The sequence below is a fragment of the Sapajus apella genome, unplaced genomic scaffold (assembly GCF_009761245.1).
Source record: "Sapajus apella isolate SASKATOON/1434 unplaced genomic scaffold, GSC_monkey_1.0 scaffold14, whole genome shotgun sequence".
Taxonomy (NCBI): Eukaryota; Metazoa; Chordata; class Mammalia; order Primates; family Cebidae; genus Sapajus; species Sapajus apella.
Window position 1 is genome coordinate 10,326,539 of NW_022436954.1, and position 18,139 is coordinate 10,344,677.

Consider the following 18,139-nt stretch of genomic DNA (forward strand, 5'->3'; position numbering starts at 1 on the left):
AATGGGGATAGGTCTTTGGGAGGCTGAGGCGGGCAGATAGCTTGAGGTCAGGAGTTCAAGACCAGCTTCGCCAACATAGTGAAACCCCACCTCTATTAAAAATACAAAAATTAGATGGGTGCAGTGGCATGCGCCTGTAATCCCAGGCTACTCGGGAGGCTGAGGCAGGAGAATCACTTGAACCCGGGAGGCAGAGGTTGCAGTGAGCCGAGGATTGTGCCGCTGCACTGCAGCCTCGGTGGCAGAGTGAGACTCCATGGGGATAGGTGTCATTCAGACCCTGAGCAGGGCTCTGCTCTCATGGAACTCAGCCTGATGGGGGTGTTGTGAGGATTTAAAGGAGATGAAGTCTGCAAAGCACTCAGCTGCGCGCCTGGATCACAAGTATGAGCTGGAGAAATGAAACCTCCATAAACGATATTGTATTGAAAGTGTGAAAAGCAAACTAGATTTTTTCCCCAGCTATATCCTTTGTCCTATTTTATCCTCACAATAATTCTGGGAATGTTATTCCTGCTTTTTGCATAAGGGAACTGAGTTCAGAGAGGTTAAGTAATTTGCCCAAAGTCACACAGCTATCCAGGCTAGGAACCCAAGGCCTCTAACTCTGTGTTTATTATTCATTCCACTAGAGCACAGCTATCTCCCAAGCAATGCAGGAGAAGGAGATAACATAGTTAAACTTGAAAACCAGGTTAGAAATGCTACAGAAATACTTGACGTTGCAGTAGAGAAGTCATGTGATATGATGGAAAGTAGGTCAGCTTTGAAACCAGACATACCAGGGCTCAATCCAGCCCTGACTACTTACGGCTGTGCGACTGTGGGCTCGTTTCTTAATCTGTTTCACTTTCTTTACCAGGAGGGACGCATACCAAATGCCTAGCTCATAACAGGTTCTCCGTTAATGAGAGTTGTTACCGTTATAGAATGCAAAACTCAGCTCTGAGCTTCCTAGCAGCCAAGACAAAAAGGGAGAAGTTGGTCAAATCTTGGCCCCTCCTCTACCCACACCCCCCTCCCAGTCCAGTATTCTTTACCTTACCTGCTGCTTCTCAGTCAATCTTTGGCTACTTAACCTCCCCAAGACTATGTACAAGCTCTGCTGTGGGCTAAGCTGCCTGGGGTGGGCCTGACTGTAATACCCCTCTGCTCCTCCACCAGGAGTCCTGGAGATGGAGCGCTTACACTACATCCACCACAACGAGACAGTGTCCCAGCAGATTGGGGAGGTCCTGTACAACGCGGCACCACTGTCCGTCTGGTGGCAGATCCCTCAGTACCTGCTCATTGGGGTCAGCGAGATTTTTGCCAGCATCCCAGGTACCCCGGATACCCTCCCCTGCTCCTGCACCAATGAGGGGCTCTGCCTGCTGGCACCTCCAAGTCTTGGGCTACAGGGGTGCAGCCTCCATGGAGGAAGCATGGGGGAAGGTGGTGTTTTCCAACCAGGATGGCATTCACCCAATGGGGATCTGTTATTGGCACCTGCTTCAAGTCAGCCAGTATGACAGACACTGGGATTGGGAGGCGAGCAAGGCACTTCCCACACCAGCTTTCCACACGGTCCCCTAGGGCCGGGCTTTCCACACTCTGTGTCTTTGAAGTTGCTGTCGCCTCTACCTTAGATTGAAGGTGAACTCGTATTTCCCCTTCAGTTCTGAGCCTAAATACCAAGGTCCTTGGGCAGAAAGTGTCCTCCCTTCCCACCCCGTGTTCATCTCTCTATCATAGCACACAGTACTCTGGGGCATAATGAGGCATTTCTTTTTTGTTCTTTTTAGACGGAGTCTTGCTCTCTCGCCAGGCTGGAGTGCAGTAGTGTGATCTCGGCTTACTGCAATCTCCACCTCCCGGGTTCAAGTGATTCCCCTGCCTCAGCCTTCTGAGCAGCTGGGACTACAGGCTTGTGCCACCACGCCCAGCTGGGTTTTTTTGTATTTTAGTAAAGATGTGGTTTCAGCATGTTGGCCAGGATGGTCTCGATCTCCTGACCTCATGATCTGCCCGCCTTAGCCCCCCAAAGTGCTGGGATTATAGGCGTGAGCCATCCTGCCTGGCCTTAATAATGCATTTCTATGTCCTCCCCTCCCCACCCTCCCAACCCCCTTCCTCGGGCTGGGAACTAGAGCTGCAAGGCTGGGCAGACCCTTCAGTCAGCAAAGGAGCAAGGGCGTCCTCAGCTGCAGGCCCAGGGCTAGGCTGGGTCAGACATAAAGAGAAAACTGACCCTGGGCGCTTACTCAGATGGTGGGGAGAGAGTCGTGCAAATAGTGAACCAGTGGAGTGCTGCCGAAGTCAGGGCAGAGTGCGGTGGGTGCCCTGAAGCATGGAGGGAGGCGGGCAGGCGAGCAGGTAGGAGGAGGGGTCTTACAGGCAGAGGGAACAGCATAAATAAGCAAAGATCCAAGCCCTTGGGAAGCGTGGAGGATAGGGCTTGAGAGGCCTGGGAGGTGTAGGGAGTGGAGGTCTCCAAGAGCTTTGTGGGCTGAGCCCCGCACTTCGGAATCTCTCCTGAAGGCAACAGCACCCCATGCTTCCACGGGGTTTTGGCCCCGAAAGGACCCCATCAGAGAGGCTTTAGACAGATGATCCTGGCTGTGTGAGGAGGTCAGAAGTCAGGGGAGTTCAAAAAGCATTTGCAGGGCCAGGTGTGGTGGCTCACGCCTGCAATCCCAGCACTTTGGGAGGTCGAGGCGGGAGGATCACAAGGTCAGGAGTTCAAGACCATCCTGGCCAACACAGTGAAACCCCGTCTCTGCTAAAATACAAAAAAAAAAAAAAAAATAGCCAGGCGTGGTGGTGCCTGCCTGTAATCCCAGCTACTCGGGAGGTGAGGCAAGGGAATCATTTGAACCCAGGAGGCGGAGGTTGCAATGAACCGAGATTGCACCACTGTACTCCAGCCTGGTAACAGAGCAAGACTCCATCTCAAAAAAAAAAAAAAAAAAAAAAAAAAAAAAAAAAAAAATTGCGGGAAATGACCAGGGCTGGGGGGTTGGACCTCCAGGGCAGAGGGAACAGAGAGAAGGACATACACTTAGAATCAATTTAGAATAGATTTCAGAGGTTGTATCAAAATGATTTGATGATGTCGAAGGTGGGCAGAGAGGGAGGGGAGAGAGAGGAGGTAAAGATGGTGTTGTCACTGAAAGGAGAGACCCAGCAGGAAGAGGAGGAGGGGAGACAGAGCTAGTGGAGCACCCAGGTATGGGGGGTCAGCCAGGAGCCAGGTAAGCAGGGCAGAGGGGAAGCCGGCATTGACACTTAGGTGCTGTCATTGCCACTGAGTGGACAGGCATCCAGAGGAAGCCTGGAGGGTGGCTTGGTGGGGGGAGAGTCGGGGGCAGCAGGTAGGGGCCCAGGCCTGTTCTTTGCGCCTGCACCAGCCCCTGAGATCCTCTCTGCTCCCTCTCTGCAGGCCTGGAGTTTGCCTACTCAGAGGCCCCGCGCTCCATGCAGGGCGCCATCATGGGCATCTTCTTCTGCCTATCGGGAGTGGGTTCACTGTTGGGCTCCAGCCTAGTGGCACTGCTGTCCTTGCCCGGGGGCTGGCTGCACTGCCCCAAGGACTTCGGTGAGTAGGGGAGCCTCCCCAGGAATGGGACATGGGTGGAGGGAGGCGTGGAGAGAAGGTGGCAGCTGCTAAGTGTTTTGACTCTGGGCAGAATCAAGCAGAGGGCTAGCCTTGGGAGAATGGGGTTCTAGCCCCGGCTTGGCCAGTCACCCACAGTGCAGCCTCCCTCCTTGGGCCTTTGTTTCCCCAACTGTTGAACTGAGTGGACCTCCAAGGCTCCTTCCAGCTTCTGGAACTCTGCCATTTCTGGCTGGAGGGTCACCTTTCTCATGGTATTTGTATTTCACACCCTCCTCTGAATAGCTAAAGAGGAATTGCAGGCACCCCTGGAGAACTTCAGGAAGTCAGGGATTAGCGGTTATCTGTCCAGTGTGGGGACACTGGCAGGGACAGTGCAGGACAGAGGATCCCCATCCCCGTCCTGACTCAAATCCAACTCCTCCTTTCCCCAGGGAATATCAACAATTGCCGGATGGACCTCTACTTTTTCCTGCTGGCTGGCATTCAGGCCGTCACGGCCCTCCTATTTATCTGGATTGCTGGACGCTACGAGAGGGCGACCCAGGGCCCAGCCTCCCACAGCGGTTTCAGCCGGGACAGGGGCTGAACATGCCCCATTCCAGCCCCCTCCCTTCACTCCACCAGACAGAAGCAGACCCAGCTGTGGCTTCCATCTGGGTTTATTCTGTACCCAACATTGGAATGAAATGATTCCCATAAATAAGGGGCAGAGCCCTTCCTCACAACCATGGTCCATGACAAGGGGCAGGGCAGAGGAGGCCTGGGTGGGAGTCCTTGCGGGGCACCAGGCAGGGGACTTGGATCAAGTGCCAGAGGATGAGCAGGGGGCCAGGCGAGACGCTCGGTGGGACCTCCACCCTCGCTGCCCCAGCTGGTGCTGACCAGGTGGCTGCAGAGGGTCAGGAGCTGCCCCGGATCCTCTCCATGTAGTTGCGAAGCTCCTCTGGGTCCTTCAGCCCCATGTCCTCACACACCCAGCGGATGTCCTCCTCACCCGCCACCAGGATGGACTGCACAGCAGGGGCCCCTGTGGGCTCCTCAGGTGGCTGGGCTGGAGGGGCAGGCGCGAACGTCACGAACTCTACCCGCTTCCGCCGTCCCCCAGCCTCCTTTCGGGCCAGGGTGCTCAAGGAGCCAGTGGTGCCCCCAGGAGGGCCCGGGGCCAGGGTCGGGGCCTCCCCTCCTCCCCCACTCTCACAGGGGCAGCCTCCCTCCGCCTTGGGTGGGACAGAGGACCGCCGGTCCAGCTGGCGGCTCAGTTCCTCCTGGTCAGTGCCCAGCCAGACCCAGTTGTGGGGTTGGGGGGAGGTGGGGCCAGTGGCGCTGTCAGGAGGTTCTTTGCGCTGATAGCGCAGGACGAATACCACACCATTGACCAAGAAGATGAAGATGGCCACACAGAAGATTCCCAGCAGGGCGTACATGCCCAGCTCTAGGTCGGTGACACGCTGAGGGGCGGGGACCATCTCCTCCTCTTCCTCCTCCTCCTCCTCCCCGGCTTCAGTCTCCTCCTTCCTGGCCTCCTCCTCTGCCTGATCAAACTTGCCCCTCACGCCCATGCTGCCCCCGACACTGCCTGCCACCTGCCGTTCACCGCCCACGGTGGCTTCTGTGGCTGGGGGGCTCCAAGCAGGGCTGGATGGGAGGGCAGGGGCCGGTGTGGAGGCAGGGGGCAGCCCCAGCCAGGCAGTGCCAGAGGCCAGAGGCACACGGTGGCGGCCCCGGCGGCAGGACTCGGGCGGGTGCAGAGCCACATGCAGCGGCAGCCCCTCAGCGCCTGCCCCACTCACCACCACCCCAAGCTGAGCGCCCTGCTCCTCCGCTGGCAGGACGGCAGCGGGTTCCTCGGCTGAGACAGACAGTCCCAGGTCACGGCGGTCGTAGAGCTCAGCCGGGGCCAGAGTGTGATCAGAGAAGGACAGCCACAGGGAGAGGGCCACCTCCTGTGGGGCACACAGACACAGGCAGAGACACGCGAGGGCACGCACGCATGCACAGAGAAACCACTCCCACAGAGACAGGCCACACGGAGGAGAGACCAGAGAGAAACATACAGGCAGATGGACACAACACAGGGAGAGAGGGGACGCGTGTCAATCACCTGTCTGCCACCCAACCCCAGGGTCTGAGTTACTGGGAGGGTCCTCAGAGCCATCTAACCAACCTCCCACTGCCTTACTCCAGCCTCTGCTTGATCACCTCCAGCTGCAGAGAGCTCACTACCTCACAGGGAAGTCAGTCCTCACTCTGAAAACCCTAAGGTAAGGGGTGGAGGTGCCAGGGTCCCCTTCCTCCCATCCCCCTCTACCACAGCCCCCATCTGGAGATGCTGACCTCATTCCACCGACCCCCCAGCTGTCACCTGCTTTGGGGCGGGATGGGCTGACTGCGCCCAGCACGTGGCTGTAACCTCCCCGGGGTGGGTCGTGCCCCGGCTCAAGGTCAGCGAGATGCCCATCACCGGCTGCACCCGCAACTCCAGCACCGAGACCTTGTCGTCCGTCACGGCCAGCGCCTGCTCCCCCAGGATGGAGTCTGACAGTGGGGAACGGACCTGAGGGTGGGAAGGGGCCAGAAGTGGGGGGGCCTTCCACACAGATAGCCCCCACCCAGAGGGAACCAGTGCTCCCAATACCCTCACAGGCTGCTCTCTGGAGGTGGGGGGGGCCTTCCGCACAGGTAGCCCCCACCCAGAGGGAACCAGGTGCTCCCAGCACCCGCACAGGCTTCTCTCCCTCCACTCTTTGCACCTTAATGCATACCTGGACCCCAATCGCACATCTAGGGGACAGTTCCCATTTCCCTCAAGATCTGGTCTCCACATTACCCACACCTCAGCCCTTCATAGCTAGAGGGCTCCCCCCTTATGTGGCCACCCCATTCAGAGCCCATCCCCAATCCCACTGCACTCAGCCTAGACCATGCACCCCCACACACGCCCTGAGCTCTCCACACTCTTCACTCCCGCTTGTGAACATTCTGGGGGCCCCTACACCCCTCTTAGGGGGTCCGCTCTCCTGGTGGCTGGCTGCTTACCTCAATGGAGGTGACCCCGGGCTCCCGGCCCACAAGGACACGGCCGCCCTCCAGTGAGGCTACACGCGGGTCCAGCACGTGGGCATGCGGCGCCACGAGGTGGGACACATCCAGCAGCCAGTCTGAGCCGAGCAGGTGCGTGAGGCGGCGGCTGCCGTCCAGTGGGTGGGCCGCAAAGGGGGCGAGGAAGCGCACGCCGGCGCGCTGGTACTGCAAGTGGCAGCCTCGGGCGCGCCGCTCGGCCTCATCTGCCGCCTCTGAAGCAGGTTCCACAGGCCTGCAGGGTGGAAGAGGCGGGGGGGACAGGGACAGGACATCAGCGCTGCGCAGCTCCAGCTTGCCCTGGGCCCAGCTGCTGGAGACCCCCAGCTCCTCCCCGGAGGCTCCTAATCACCAGCGGCTCCTGTTTCTCAAACGCAGACATCTGCCCCTCCTGGGGTCAGGCCCTTCCACCTGCAGGTGAGCCGCCCCAGTCCACTCCCGACTGGCGATGTTCCTTGATCCAGACCACACCACTCTTGCTCCCAAAGGGACACCAGGGGAGATACTCTCTTATGGGGACCCTGGGCACGCTTACTGTCTGGAGGGCCTGGAAGCTAGATTCCAGAGGCCTGGGCTGCCTTGCCTGGGTTCTGGGGAGCCCTCTCCAAGGATGTTCACTTCCTGAGCTCTGTGCCATCTTAGGCTCTGAGAGTATAGCAGTGACCAGCATAGACAGACCCTGCCTTCAAGGGGCTTACATTCTCAGGGGAGGAGTGTGGAAAGGATGGAGATTAGGAAGTAGAGGGTGCTGGGGAGAAGTGAGGCAGGGAAGGAGGAGAGGGACGCAGAGGTCAGCAATTTCACAGAAAGTGGTCACTGGTTGGGTGGTCCAGGGTGGAGTTGGGCAGAAGGGACTGCAAGCAACAGGGCAGTTTTCAGACCCCGGCTTGGGCCCACGGCTGTGTCCCCTGCACCCTCTCCGTCCCAGTGTGACTCGCCAAGGCCTGCCAGCTTCCTCAGGCCTCCACTCACCCTTCGGCAGGGCCAGGTACCCTCCAGCCGCGGACCTGCTCGAGGGTGGCGTCGGTGAGCTCGATGTGCAGCGGTAGCAGTGGGGCCCACACGGTCAGCCGCAGCGAGGCCCGGAGCCGGCGCCACCAGAAGTCCACCCGCACCCCCCGGGCGCCCCAGCTCTCCTTGCCAGCCACGAACACGGCATCACAGCCCTCAGACACCTGTGGGGGAGCAGAAGGCAGGCAGGCGGGCTAAGCCACTAAAGACAGGTGTGAGGCTGAGCCTGTGGGTGGCTCACACCTGTAGTCCCAGCACTCTGAGAGGCCGAGGTGGATGGATCCATTGAGTCCAGGAGTTTGAGACCAGCCTGGGCAACATGGCCAAAACCACTTTCTACAAAATATACAGTAAATCAGCCAGACGCGGTGGCTCACGCCTGTAATCCCAGCATTTTGGGAGGCCTAGGTGGGCGGATCACCTGAGGTCAGAAGTTCAAGATCAGCCTGATCAACATGGTGAAACCCCATCTCAACTAAAAATACAAAATTAGCCGGGTGAGGTGGCACATGCCTGTAATCCCAGCTACTTGGGAGGCTGAGGCAGGAGAATCACTTGAACCCAGGTGGCGAAGGTCACAGTGAGCCAAAATCATGCCATTGCACTTCAGTCTGGGCAACAGAGTGAGACCTCATGTCAAAAAAGAAAAAAAAAATTACAATAAAACAGCCAGGTATGGTGGCATGTGCCTGCAGTCCCAGCTACTGGGGAGGCTGAGGTGGGAGGATCTCTTGAGCCCGGGAAGCTGTGACTGCAGTGAGCTGGACTGCACCATTGGACTCCAGCCTGGGGACAGAGTAAGACTCTGTCTCAAAATAAATAAATAGATTTTAAAAAGGAAAGAAAAGAAAAGAAAGAAAGAGAGAGAGAAAGAAAGGAAGGAAGGAAAGAAAAAGAGACAGGCATGGGCCAGAAGAGAGCAGCCCTGACCTCAGGCCATAGGCCGGGCTCCCACTGCGTTCAGCTCTGTGTTTCACTGGAATACATGTTGCCGCAGGACTGCTGGGGAAGCCACTGTTCTTTATTTAAGATTTTACTGTAGGGGCCATTCTTTGAGTTCCCCTGGGGCTCAGTCAGGGAAACTGGTCATTGCATACCTGTCTTCCCCCGGCAGAGCAGGGGTGTGAAGCCATAACTCTGGCTCCTGATTCGTGCTGGCCTTTGACACTGCTCCTGGAGCCACCTGGCAACAGCTACAGCCAAGAAGGCAGAGGTGGGCAAGGCCGATCTCCCCACCGAGGGCCCTCCAGCAGGAACCACACGCATTTGAGCAAAGGGCGCCACAAGCGGGGAAAGGCACTTCCTCCATTCAGGTGGCTGGGATTTGCAAACACGCAGGCTCCATGCTTCCCCTCCAGAACTTCAAGAGAAAATTGCCCTACTCCTGTTTTTTTGGCTTCACAATCTCAAATAATAATAATAAATTTTACCATTATATAATTATTACATCATATTACAATAGCAGTAGCTGATGTCGTTTCAGCTCCTGCTATCTGCCGAATACTGTCTTAAGGTGCTTTTAATTCTTTTTTTGTTTTGTTTTGATATGTTGGTTCACTCTTGTTGCCCAGGCTGGAGTGCAATGGTGCGATCTCGGTTCACTGCAACATCCGCCTCCCAGGTTCAAGCAATTCTCCTGCCTCAGCCTCCCTGGTAGCTGGGATTACAGGCATGCATCACCATGCCCGGCTAATTTTGTATTTTTAGTAGAGACGGTGTTTCTCCATATTGGTCAGGCTGGTCTCGAACTTCCAACCTCAAGTGAACAGCCCACCTCGGCCTCCCAAAGTGCTGGGATTACAGGCGTGAGCCACCGAACCTGTCCTGCTTTTAATTTTTACAACAACCCAAAGATATGTTCCCATTTTAAAGTTTAGGTAACAAGGCTCAGAGAGGTTAAGAGACCAGTCCATGATCACCCAGCTAGTTGACAACAAAGATGTGTTTCAAACTCAAACCTTCTGCTCCCAAAGTACATGCTCTCAACTGTCTCAGGCCAGCTCGTTTGCCAGTGCAATAATGAGTGTGAAAGTGTCTAAGGTTGTGGGGGGGCTGTTAGGGTTACGTAGCTCCCACTCAGGAGAGAGGTAGCTGGTACAGCAGAAGTTGAAGCTGTGGTTCCTCCCATGAGGTTTCTGGTCTCAAGAAGAAGCTGTTCTCTTGGGGGCGCACATGAGGAAGGAGGAAAGGTGTACGTGTGTTAACTGTGCCTACACAAATGCAGAGTCACACGAGCTGGGGACCTGCCACTCACCTGCAGGACCTGTGTGTTGGCCGACTCACAGCCGACATGCTCTGTCACCTCCACCAAGGCCCCCCCGCTGTCCACGGTGACAAGGCGCACGGGGACATGCTGGGGTACTCCAGTCAGTGGCGCTGTATTCACCAGCTCCTCAGCCTGGGGGTGGAGGAGGGGCTCAGCCCCAGGCCCCTCAGCTTATGGGGCTCCTGGGACTTGGCCTCCAGCCTTCCCGGGCAGAGAGGGAGGTCTCCTTACCTTGGCCAGTGGGATAAGAGCTCTGATGTCCCGCTCCGACACCAGGATTTCCCACACCATTTTGTCCTTCTCTGCTTCGGGGGCCTGGCCTGGGTACTCCAGCTGCCACGTGACGGGGCGAGTGACCGCTACGCCCCCGCCAGTGCTATTCTCCACCATGAAGTCCACCCATAGGAACTCAGACTGTTCAAGGGGACTGCTGGCCAGAAGAGAGAGAAGCCAAGTGCGTGCTTGCTAGCTGCCAGGCATGGCCTCAGCACTTCCTGCATTCGTGATTATCCTCATTTTACACAGGAGGAAACTGAGGCATAGACATTATGTAGCTCACTTAAGAACATGCAGTAAAAAGTAGCAGGGCTGGGATCTGAACCCAAGCATCCTCGCTCCAGACCCCAAGCTCTGACCCATTCTCGGCCTGTCTAAGATCCATGCAGCCACTAACCACCTCCCACCCGGCAAGCTCGTTGGCTTCCCTGCCTGCCTGGACCCTCTTCACCCAGACTTCCGCTTTCCACAGCCATTGAGGTGGCATGAGGACAATTTACTTCCAGGTCCCAGAACCAGTCACTTGACCCTCTGAATGATAAGCTTCCTTTGGTCAAACAAAAAACTATGTGCTGGGAACTATCCTGCATGCTTGATATGCGGTACCTTATTTTATTTTCGAAAACACTAAAGGGATACATTATGATTCCTATTTCACAAGTGAAGAGACTGAGGCTCGGGTTGGGGAATATTAACTGGCTTGCCCAAGATTTTGCCCATCCAAAAGCATCAGAACCAGAATTCAAAAGGGGTACCGAGTCAGGGCATGAATAAGGGTTCACAAATATTCAGGACTGCAGCTGGGCTTTTTGGGGGAATGTGACTGTCCCAGAGAAGGGATCATTTGGTGGAAGCAGGGGGAGGGGGTAGTGGCTATGAGGGTTATACCTGGGGGACAGGATTGGTTATATCACTTAGAATAAGAATCACAGACACTTGCTATGCCTGGCACATGGCTGGGCTGGGAAAATGGTAGCGGGATGGATGAATGAATGAGTGGATTATGCGTGCCCTGTGCTGCTTTCTTGAAAAGGTCTGTCCTTGGGTCTGCTCACCTGGGGATCTGGAGGCAGCACGGCAGCCCCCAAATCTGCCCACCTCCACTCTATAACCAGCCCTCCCTCCCTTGGCCCCTGGGTGGAGGGAAACTACCCACCTGGAATCTGGCTCTGTGGGCCCAGCACGGTGGCAGGTGATGAGGGTGGTATGGTGCTTGGAGCCCTTGAAGCGGTCGAGCTTGGCAGTCCAGAGCGTGGGCTGGGCTGGGCGGGCGGCTGTCACATGCAACCCCTTCTTCACCTTGATCCTGAGGAAGAAGAGCGTGTAGGCTCAGTTTGGCAAGGTGGATGCCGAACTGTGGGCTGGATTGAAGGGGAAGACAGGGGGCCAAAGCCACCTGAACTCCCAGGCTCCAGTCTGAATCTCCTCTTCACCATCTTCCAACCCAGAAGGACCCCGCCTCACTACAGCTCACACCTTACAGCTCTCCCCCACCCAGAAACCACTTCCCTTTGCCCATAAGGTCAAACCTTAGCCTGGCATTTGGGGGCCCTCCAGGGTCTGGTCCAGCCTTACCTTCGGCGGTGACATCTCTCCATGCACTCTCTGCTTCGGCTACACACAAGTTCCTCCCCACATACACAGCACTCATTCCTGGCTCCAAGCCTCTGCCCAGGCTGTGACCTTCAGCCTGCTCTGCCCTTTACCTTCCTCTACCTGCTGATGCTTTAAGCCTCCAACAACTCACAGACTATTTCCTTTGGAAAGCTGGGAAGAATTTCCCCCTTACGGACCCCCCGACACAAGCCTCCGCGGCACTTTGGACCTCCCTCAGCGCGTACACACCCACGTGCCTTCTAATCCAATTCATGCCCACCCAGCTCCCTTCCCTACCACTGCGGGCCCCTTTCTGCCAGATGGGGACTGGGCCTTGCTCATGTTTGGATCTGCAGAGTGAAGACACAGGGCTTGGCAGGCTCTAAGTGTCTAGGAAAGATCTCCTTAATAAGAGTGCGCAGGAGGGCGTGGGGATGGGGAGACGGGGAAACACTGAGACGGGACACACACAAACCCAGGCCAGGGGCTGGAAGCCAGGTGTAGTTTGCAGAGCCTGTCCGCAGACCACTCTGCAGCCCTCAGGAAAGGTCTCATTACAAAGTGAGCCAGTCCCAGTGCCTTACCCTGACCAAGTCCACGACTAGCCTGCCTAGAACTCAGGCTTCTTCTCAGAATCCTAAAGCCTGAGAGGCCTCTCCCACGGACTCCTGTGCTAGACTCCAAAAGCAAGTCACACTCTGCAAGTCCTTGCCGGGTGAACTGGGTAGCTGGGTGGGAGCTGCTTTAGGGGAACTTATTACAGAAAATGACGCAAAGAATGAGGGCCTTCCTGTGGGGAAGAGCAGGCTCTGTCCAAAGACTAGAGACCTGCAGCTAGGGTGGCTAGGAGGAAGAGAACGCAGGTGAACATGATTGGGGCAATATCCCTCTCTGGAGCACTGGACCAAGAGCCCACGCCTAGTTACTGCACTTTCTAGTTTCTAAGCCCTATGCGGGTTCCCCTCCCTGGAGCCTTGCAGTTGCCCCGAAAGTGGACCATGTTAGCCCCACTGGACAAAGGAATCTCAGGGAGATGCCAGAGAGAAGGGCAGCTTCCTACTTCTGATTCTAATTCTAGGGCTGTGCCCATCATGGGGTCCCACCATGCACGATCACAGCTCTTTACCTGGTAGGAATCTGGTGCACACATGTTTTGCAGAGGTCAAGGATTCCAGCAAAGATCCCAAGAGGAGCAGAAGCCATCCCTAGTCTTCCTGCAGAGATTCCTACCCTCACCCACCCCCACAGCCCGGTGCTCACCGCAGGGTCAGAAGGCTGGCTGTGAAGTTGTGCCGAAGCAGGAGGGTGGCACTAAAGAGCTGGCCGGGCCGCACTGGCATGTCGGGCACCCGCAGAGTCACAGCCTCGTCCAGAGGTACCTCCCGGTACTGCGGGGGATCTGCTGGGCGCAGCTCCACGCCCCCCACTGGGAGGGCCTGCTCCCCAGGGTCGTTCTCCCCACCGGGGCCACAGCTCCCCAGGCCCTCGGCCGCAGGCTCAAGTGTGTAGGCCAGCTCGGCCCGTGTGCTGGAGCCTTGGGAGAACCAGTGCGCGGGAAGCTCTAGCTCCACCACGCAGGCGCCCAGGGATGGCTGTGAAGACACGACAGCAGTAATTGACATGCGGGTGGGGGCCGGGGAGGAACAGGATTCCCGGCACCCATGGCAGGAAACCCAGAGCTGGAGGGACTCATGAAAGGGAGGGCCAGCTTGGGCCGGAGACAGCCTGGGTGACACAGTAAACTGGCGACATGGCCGGGGCCTGAACCAGGTCTAAGTTTTAAGAGCACATCCGGAGACCACTCTTCGGCCCTTGGGAAAGGTCTTACTACAAAGTAAAAGTGAGCCAACCCAGTGCCTGACCCTAACCAAGCCCAGCACTAGCCTGCCTAGAATCCAGTCTTCTCAGAATCCTAACGCCCAAGAGACGCCTCTCCCACGGACTCTTGTGCTAGACTCCAGAACAGTGGAAATAGCAACTGTAAAATACTAATAATTATGCAAACACACTGGCTGAGTGATTACTCTGCCATAAGCTTTCTGACATTCATCTCATTTATTCCCTACTCCAATTCCAGATGAGGTAGGAATTGTTATTACCCCATTCTTTAGATGAGGAAACTGAATCTCAGAGAGATTAAGTTACTTGCTCAAAGTCACACACCAAGGACTGAACTCCCCATCGGACCCTGAATAACCTTTTCACAGCACTGAAAGTTAGTGAGGCAGAAGGGGAGTTGGGTGGTCCACAACCCCCACGCATCCCAGGAGTGGGGGTTTCCTCTGTGCCACGGGACCACCACCTGGCTGACGCAGCAGCAGGACCAGCCAAGGTGGGGCCTGTCCACTAACCTGGAAGCGGCAGGCTCGGTGAGCAGTGCCGGCAGGGTGCGTGGCATGGAGCCGGGCACAGGGCAGGCTGCCAGACCCCGGTGGCCAATCCTGTCCTTTGAGGTGGAAGAGAACCCGGGCGTGGGGCTCCGCTGGCGTCACAGCTGCTTCCACTGAAACAGCCCGCACATCCCATGGGACTGGCCGTTGGTGGGGCTCAGTGACTCGAGGGGGGACCACCTGAGGGAGAATGACAGGGCTTAACAAAAGAGGTTTCGGGGGAAGATCTAGGAAGATGGGATCCCAGCTTGGCAGAAGAGAACCTTTATGGGGACTCAGTTTCCCCTTCTAGAATATGAGGATCACTGCCGGGGCTGGAGAAGGCTCCCAAGCCATACCCAGCAGACCTCAGGTCCTGAGTCCTGTTAGGCCGAGAGTCCCTGGTGCCCCCTCCTTACCTGCTGAGTGGCAAAAGGCGGGTAGGAGGCCCGGAGAAGTGGCTGGGCCCTGGGCCAGGGCTGCAGGAGCAGAAAGGTCTCAGATCGGGAGCTCAGAGAGGAGTTGGCAGGTGGGTAGTGGTCCACCTGCTGTACACGGAAGTGCTCAGGGGCATCTAGGAGCTCCAGGGCTGCCGGCAGGTAGACAGGGTCCAGGGGAGCCTGGCCACAGTCCACTGAGGAGGGATAAGAGGGAGACATGATGACGGCTACAGAGCTGGCAGGGGCTGACCTGAGTGCCACGCTGGGGCAGTGGTTGTGGGCAGGGGAGGGAGGAAAAGGCTGTAATGTCCCTTTTCCTCTCACCACCAGCTCACAGATGAGGTCACTGAGGCTTAAAGAACCTCACACAGGTAGTATGCAGCAAAGCCAGGATTCAGATCTGAGTCCAGGACTGGATGCTTCCCAGCCATTCCTTCTCCTTCCCACGGACCTCGGCCTCCTCTCCAATGCAGCCTTCTCGATGTCTCCTTTTCCCCACTCCTCCCCTCCATCTACTCGCCTCTGATACCAAGGCATTTCTGGGGGACAGCTCTTCCCAGACTGGACTAATGTGGTAAAAGATGGCAATGAAGTGAGTTTTCTCTGCCCTGAATCCTTGGCCAGGCTTGCTGGGCATCTACCCCGCCTCCCCCATCATTGCTATGGCAACCTGCACCATCTTTCCAAGCTTGCTCCCTTCTTCCCTGTACCGACTGGTACCGAATGCAAGTGTGGGATGGGTGGGTGCAGAAGGAGGTGGGGGAAGAGGTCTGTGAAGCCACTTGCTTGCCCTGGGGGTGGGGTGGGGACCATGCGCCTGGGGAGACGGTCAAAATGGTCAATCGCCAGGACAAAAGACCTCTAAGGCCATATTGGTTTGCACTATGAACTCTAATAATAGTCAGCATTTTTTGAATGCTATCTGCAGGGGTGAGGATTTAAATATTGTATGTGTATTAACTCTTTGAGTCTTTGTAATAATTCTGTGAACCAGGTTCTATTATGATGAATCCCATTTTGTGGACATAGAAAATGAGGTGGAGAGGTTACGGTGCTTGCCTGTGGTTCCACAGCTGGAGGGTGGAGGAGCTAGGGGTCCATCCCAGGCATCAGCCACTAGACACCCCGCGTCTCCACCTGCGCCTCTCTCCCCACTCTCCACTGCAACGGTGCACCCTGCAGGCTTCACTGCCTGGACCGCCTCTCCTTTCCTCTCCTCTGCCCGGGGGCTCTTCCCTCCTCATTCAGGGCCAGGAGTGAATACTGCCTCCTGAAGGAAGCCCTCCTTGGCGCTTTCCCACTAGTCTCCTGTCTTTTGCAACCCTGGGTGCCTCCTCTGGAATTAGTCATCTTCCTATCAACCAGGGACCTTGTCTTGCTCATCCTGGAATTCCTCCAAACTGGGAAGCTCTCCCCAGAGAGGACTTCCTGGGAGCCTGGAGACCTGAATTTAAACGGATGAAACTTGGGTCAGTCATTGACATTTTGAAACCTTGGTTTCCTCATCTGTAAAAGGGGCAGGAGCATTAGGTGACACTGGATGGAGCATTAGATGACACTGGACAGGGGAGGGCTGTGTAACTGTGGAGCACTGTCTGGAGCGAGGAGGCATTATTCCTGCTGTGTAATGGATTTGACAAGGTTTTCCTCCTCTCTCTGCTAAGACTTCCACCGGGTCCCTCGGGGTGGGGAGCAGGTGGCTGAAAGCAACACCACAGCTAGCTCCCTCTCAGCCCCACAGCCGGACTGTGGGTCAAGGGTGGGGGAATTGGTTTCAACCTCCTTCCTGGCCCTCCCCACCAAGGAGCATATGCCTGAGAGCTCTCCCTGCCCCCTGCCTCCCACCCCCCACCCCCTGCCCGAAGCATAACAGGTGACTACTGCTTCCTGGGGGCAGCCACTGGCTTCAGGTTCGCCTCCTACTCCTTTGCCTCCATAATTATAAGATGCTCTTAGCCCAACTCCCACGGACTCCCATCACCCAGCGCTGGGCTCCGTCGATAGGGAGGAGGGCAGAGAATGTTTCACTGTCCTTCTGTCTTCTGTGGCATCCTTTGCCTTGCAGCCACAGCCGGCTCCCTAGCCCAGGCCAAGGGAGTCTGACCCCCACCCCGAAGCACAGGAAGTTGCTGCCCTTTCTCCAGTGACAGGAATCTTCCCAAGGGCTCTGGAAGGCAAGGATGAGGCATCCCTGGAGGCGCCAAGGTCAGGGAGCCCCTGGGGGAAGGGGAAGGAGGGGCTTGCGTATCTCGCAGGTCCCAGGCAAAGGGACTGCTTTCCACTCCCGAGGTGGGGTGGGTTGGTGGTGGGGGAAGGAGGCTAGGAGGGTGCAGCGCTACAGACCACAGATGAAGGAGTAGGGGTGACGCTGGTGCGCCCGGGACCCAGGCCGCCAGGTTGGATGGCCGGGCTGAGGGGCCCCTCGCAGACGGTGCAGGACCGGGAAGCCCCTGCGCCAGGCTGCCCCCGGGTCAGAAAGGAGTTGCCGAGTCGTGCCAGGCAGGAAGCCTTAGGGGCAAGCAGCTAGGACAGGTTCCCGAGGGCAAGAGCTCTCCGACCCTCAGGGCGCTGCGGGGCGACCCCGCTCAGGGTTCACTCCGAGAATCCGAAGGTTCGTGGCTCCCGGGCATCACTCGCGCCCTCTCGGCCGGGCCAGGCCCGGCCGCCCCCCGCCCCACGCCCCCTGCCCGGCCCTCCCCTACCGCTGACCTCTTACGACTTCCAGGGCGAGGGCCACAAGGAGGCAGAGCCAGGGGCCGTAGGGCCCCCGAGGGGCCGCCGCCGCGCGCCCGGCCATCCAGGCGCACATCCTTCCCACGGAAGGCGGGGACGAGGCGGGCGGCTCAGGTGGGCCCGGTCCCGCCCGGCATCTCCCGCGCCCGCTCCGCGCCGGCCCCACCTGGCTCGCTGGGTCCCCGCCGCCGCCGCCGCCACCCGCCCGGCGGCTGCAGTTCCCAGACAATGGAGCGGGAGCAGCGGGGTGGGAGGGAGCGAATCGCCGCACATGGGCTGCCCCCTCCACCCCGCCGGGTCCTAGTGCCCTACGGATCCCCAACCCCAGCGCGCTCTGGCGACCCAGGTCGGGAAGAGGGCCACATGCCTGGAGGCAACAGAGGGTGGCTGCCTCTGCCAGGAGGGACTCGGTGAGTTCTGCGGCTCCCTCTCGGAAGCTCCTGACCAGGGAAGAAAAAGCCACTTCCTCTGCCTCACCCCCACAAGCAGCTCACCTGTGAAGGCATCTGACACCTGAATCAGAACCGGAATTCAGGGACATATGGGATGGGAGCTGCAGGGACAGGAGGGAAGGGCGGGGGCCAAACGGGGCCAGACGCCAACCACCTGAACCTGCCCTGACAGAGCCCTGGGCCACCGCCGTGGAGGAAGGGCTCCAGGTGCGGGCAGCTCTAGTCTCCTGCCCAGCCCCACCTGGGGAGCGGACTTCGGAGGTTGCTCAAAACTCAGGAGGGAAGGCGGGCCTCAGGGGTCCTGGCCCAGCGTTGCCCAC

General features: G+C 57.7%; 2 protein-coding genes across 3 annotated transcripts in view; one reads left to right on the top strand and one right to left on the bottom strand.

Annotated features, from left to right (window-relative positions):
* Positions 1–4,323, top strand: part of SLC15A3 (solute carrier family 15 member 3) — a 16,368-nt gene extending 12,045 nt beyond the window's left edge. Inside the window, exons 6-8 of the mRNA XM_032283265.1 lie at positions 1,165–1,323; positions 3,422–3,577; positions 4,030–4,323. Of these exons, the coding sequence (XP_032139156.1) occupies positions 1,165–1,323; positions 3,422–3,577; positions 4,030–4,184 (470 nt within the window). The 3' untranslated portion in view covers positions 4,185–4,323. The remainder of the gene's footprint in view (positions 1–1,164; positions 1,324–3,421; positions 3,578–4,029) is intronic.
* On the bottom strand, positions 4,240–17,822 carry TMEM132A (transmembrane protein 132A). Of its 2 annotated transcripts, none has more exons than XM_032283260.1 (11): positions 17,344–17,822; positions 14,614–14,828; positions 14,177–14,395; positions 13,086–13,417; positions 11,386–11,535; positions 10,185–10,380; positions 9,942–10,085; positions 7,649–7,851; positions 6,635–6,911; positions 5,961–6,152; positions 4,240–5,541 (listed from the first exon to the last, which is right to left on the bottom strand). In XM_032283260.1, exons 1-11 carry the CDS (start codon positions 17,441–17,443, stop codon positions 4,498–4,500), a joined length of 3,072 nt encoding a protein of 1,023 aa, XP_032139151.1. In that variant the 5' UTR covers positions 17,444–17,822; the 3' UTR covers positions 4,240–4,497. The 2 variants fall into 2 exon arrangements, with proteins under 2 accessions (XP_032139151.1, XP_032139150.1); XM_032283259.1 differs by having other exon boundaries at positions 10,185–10,383.
* Between the last annotated feature and the right edge of the window lie 317 nt (positions 17,823–18,139).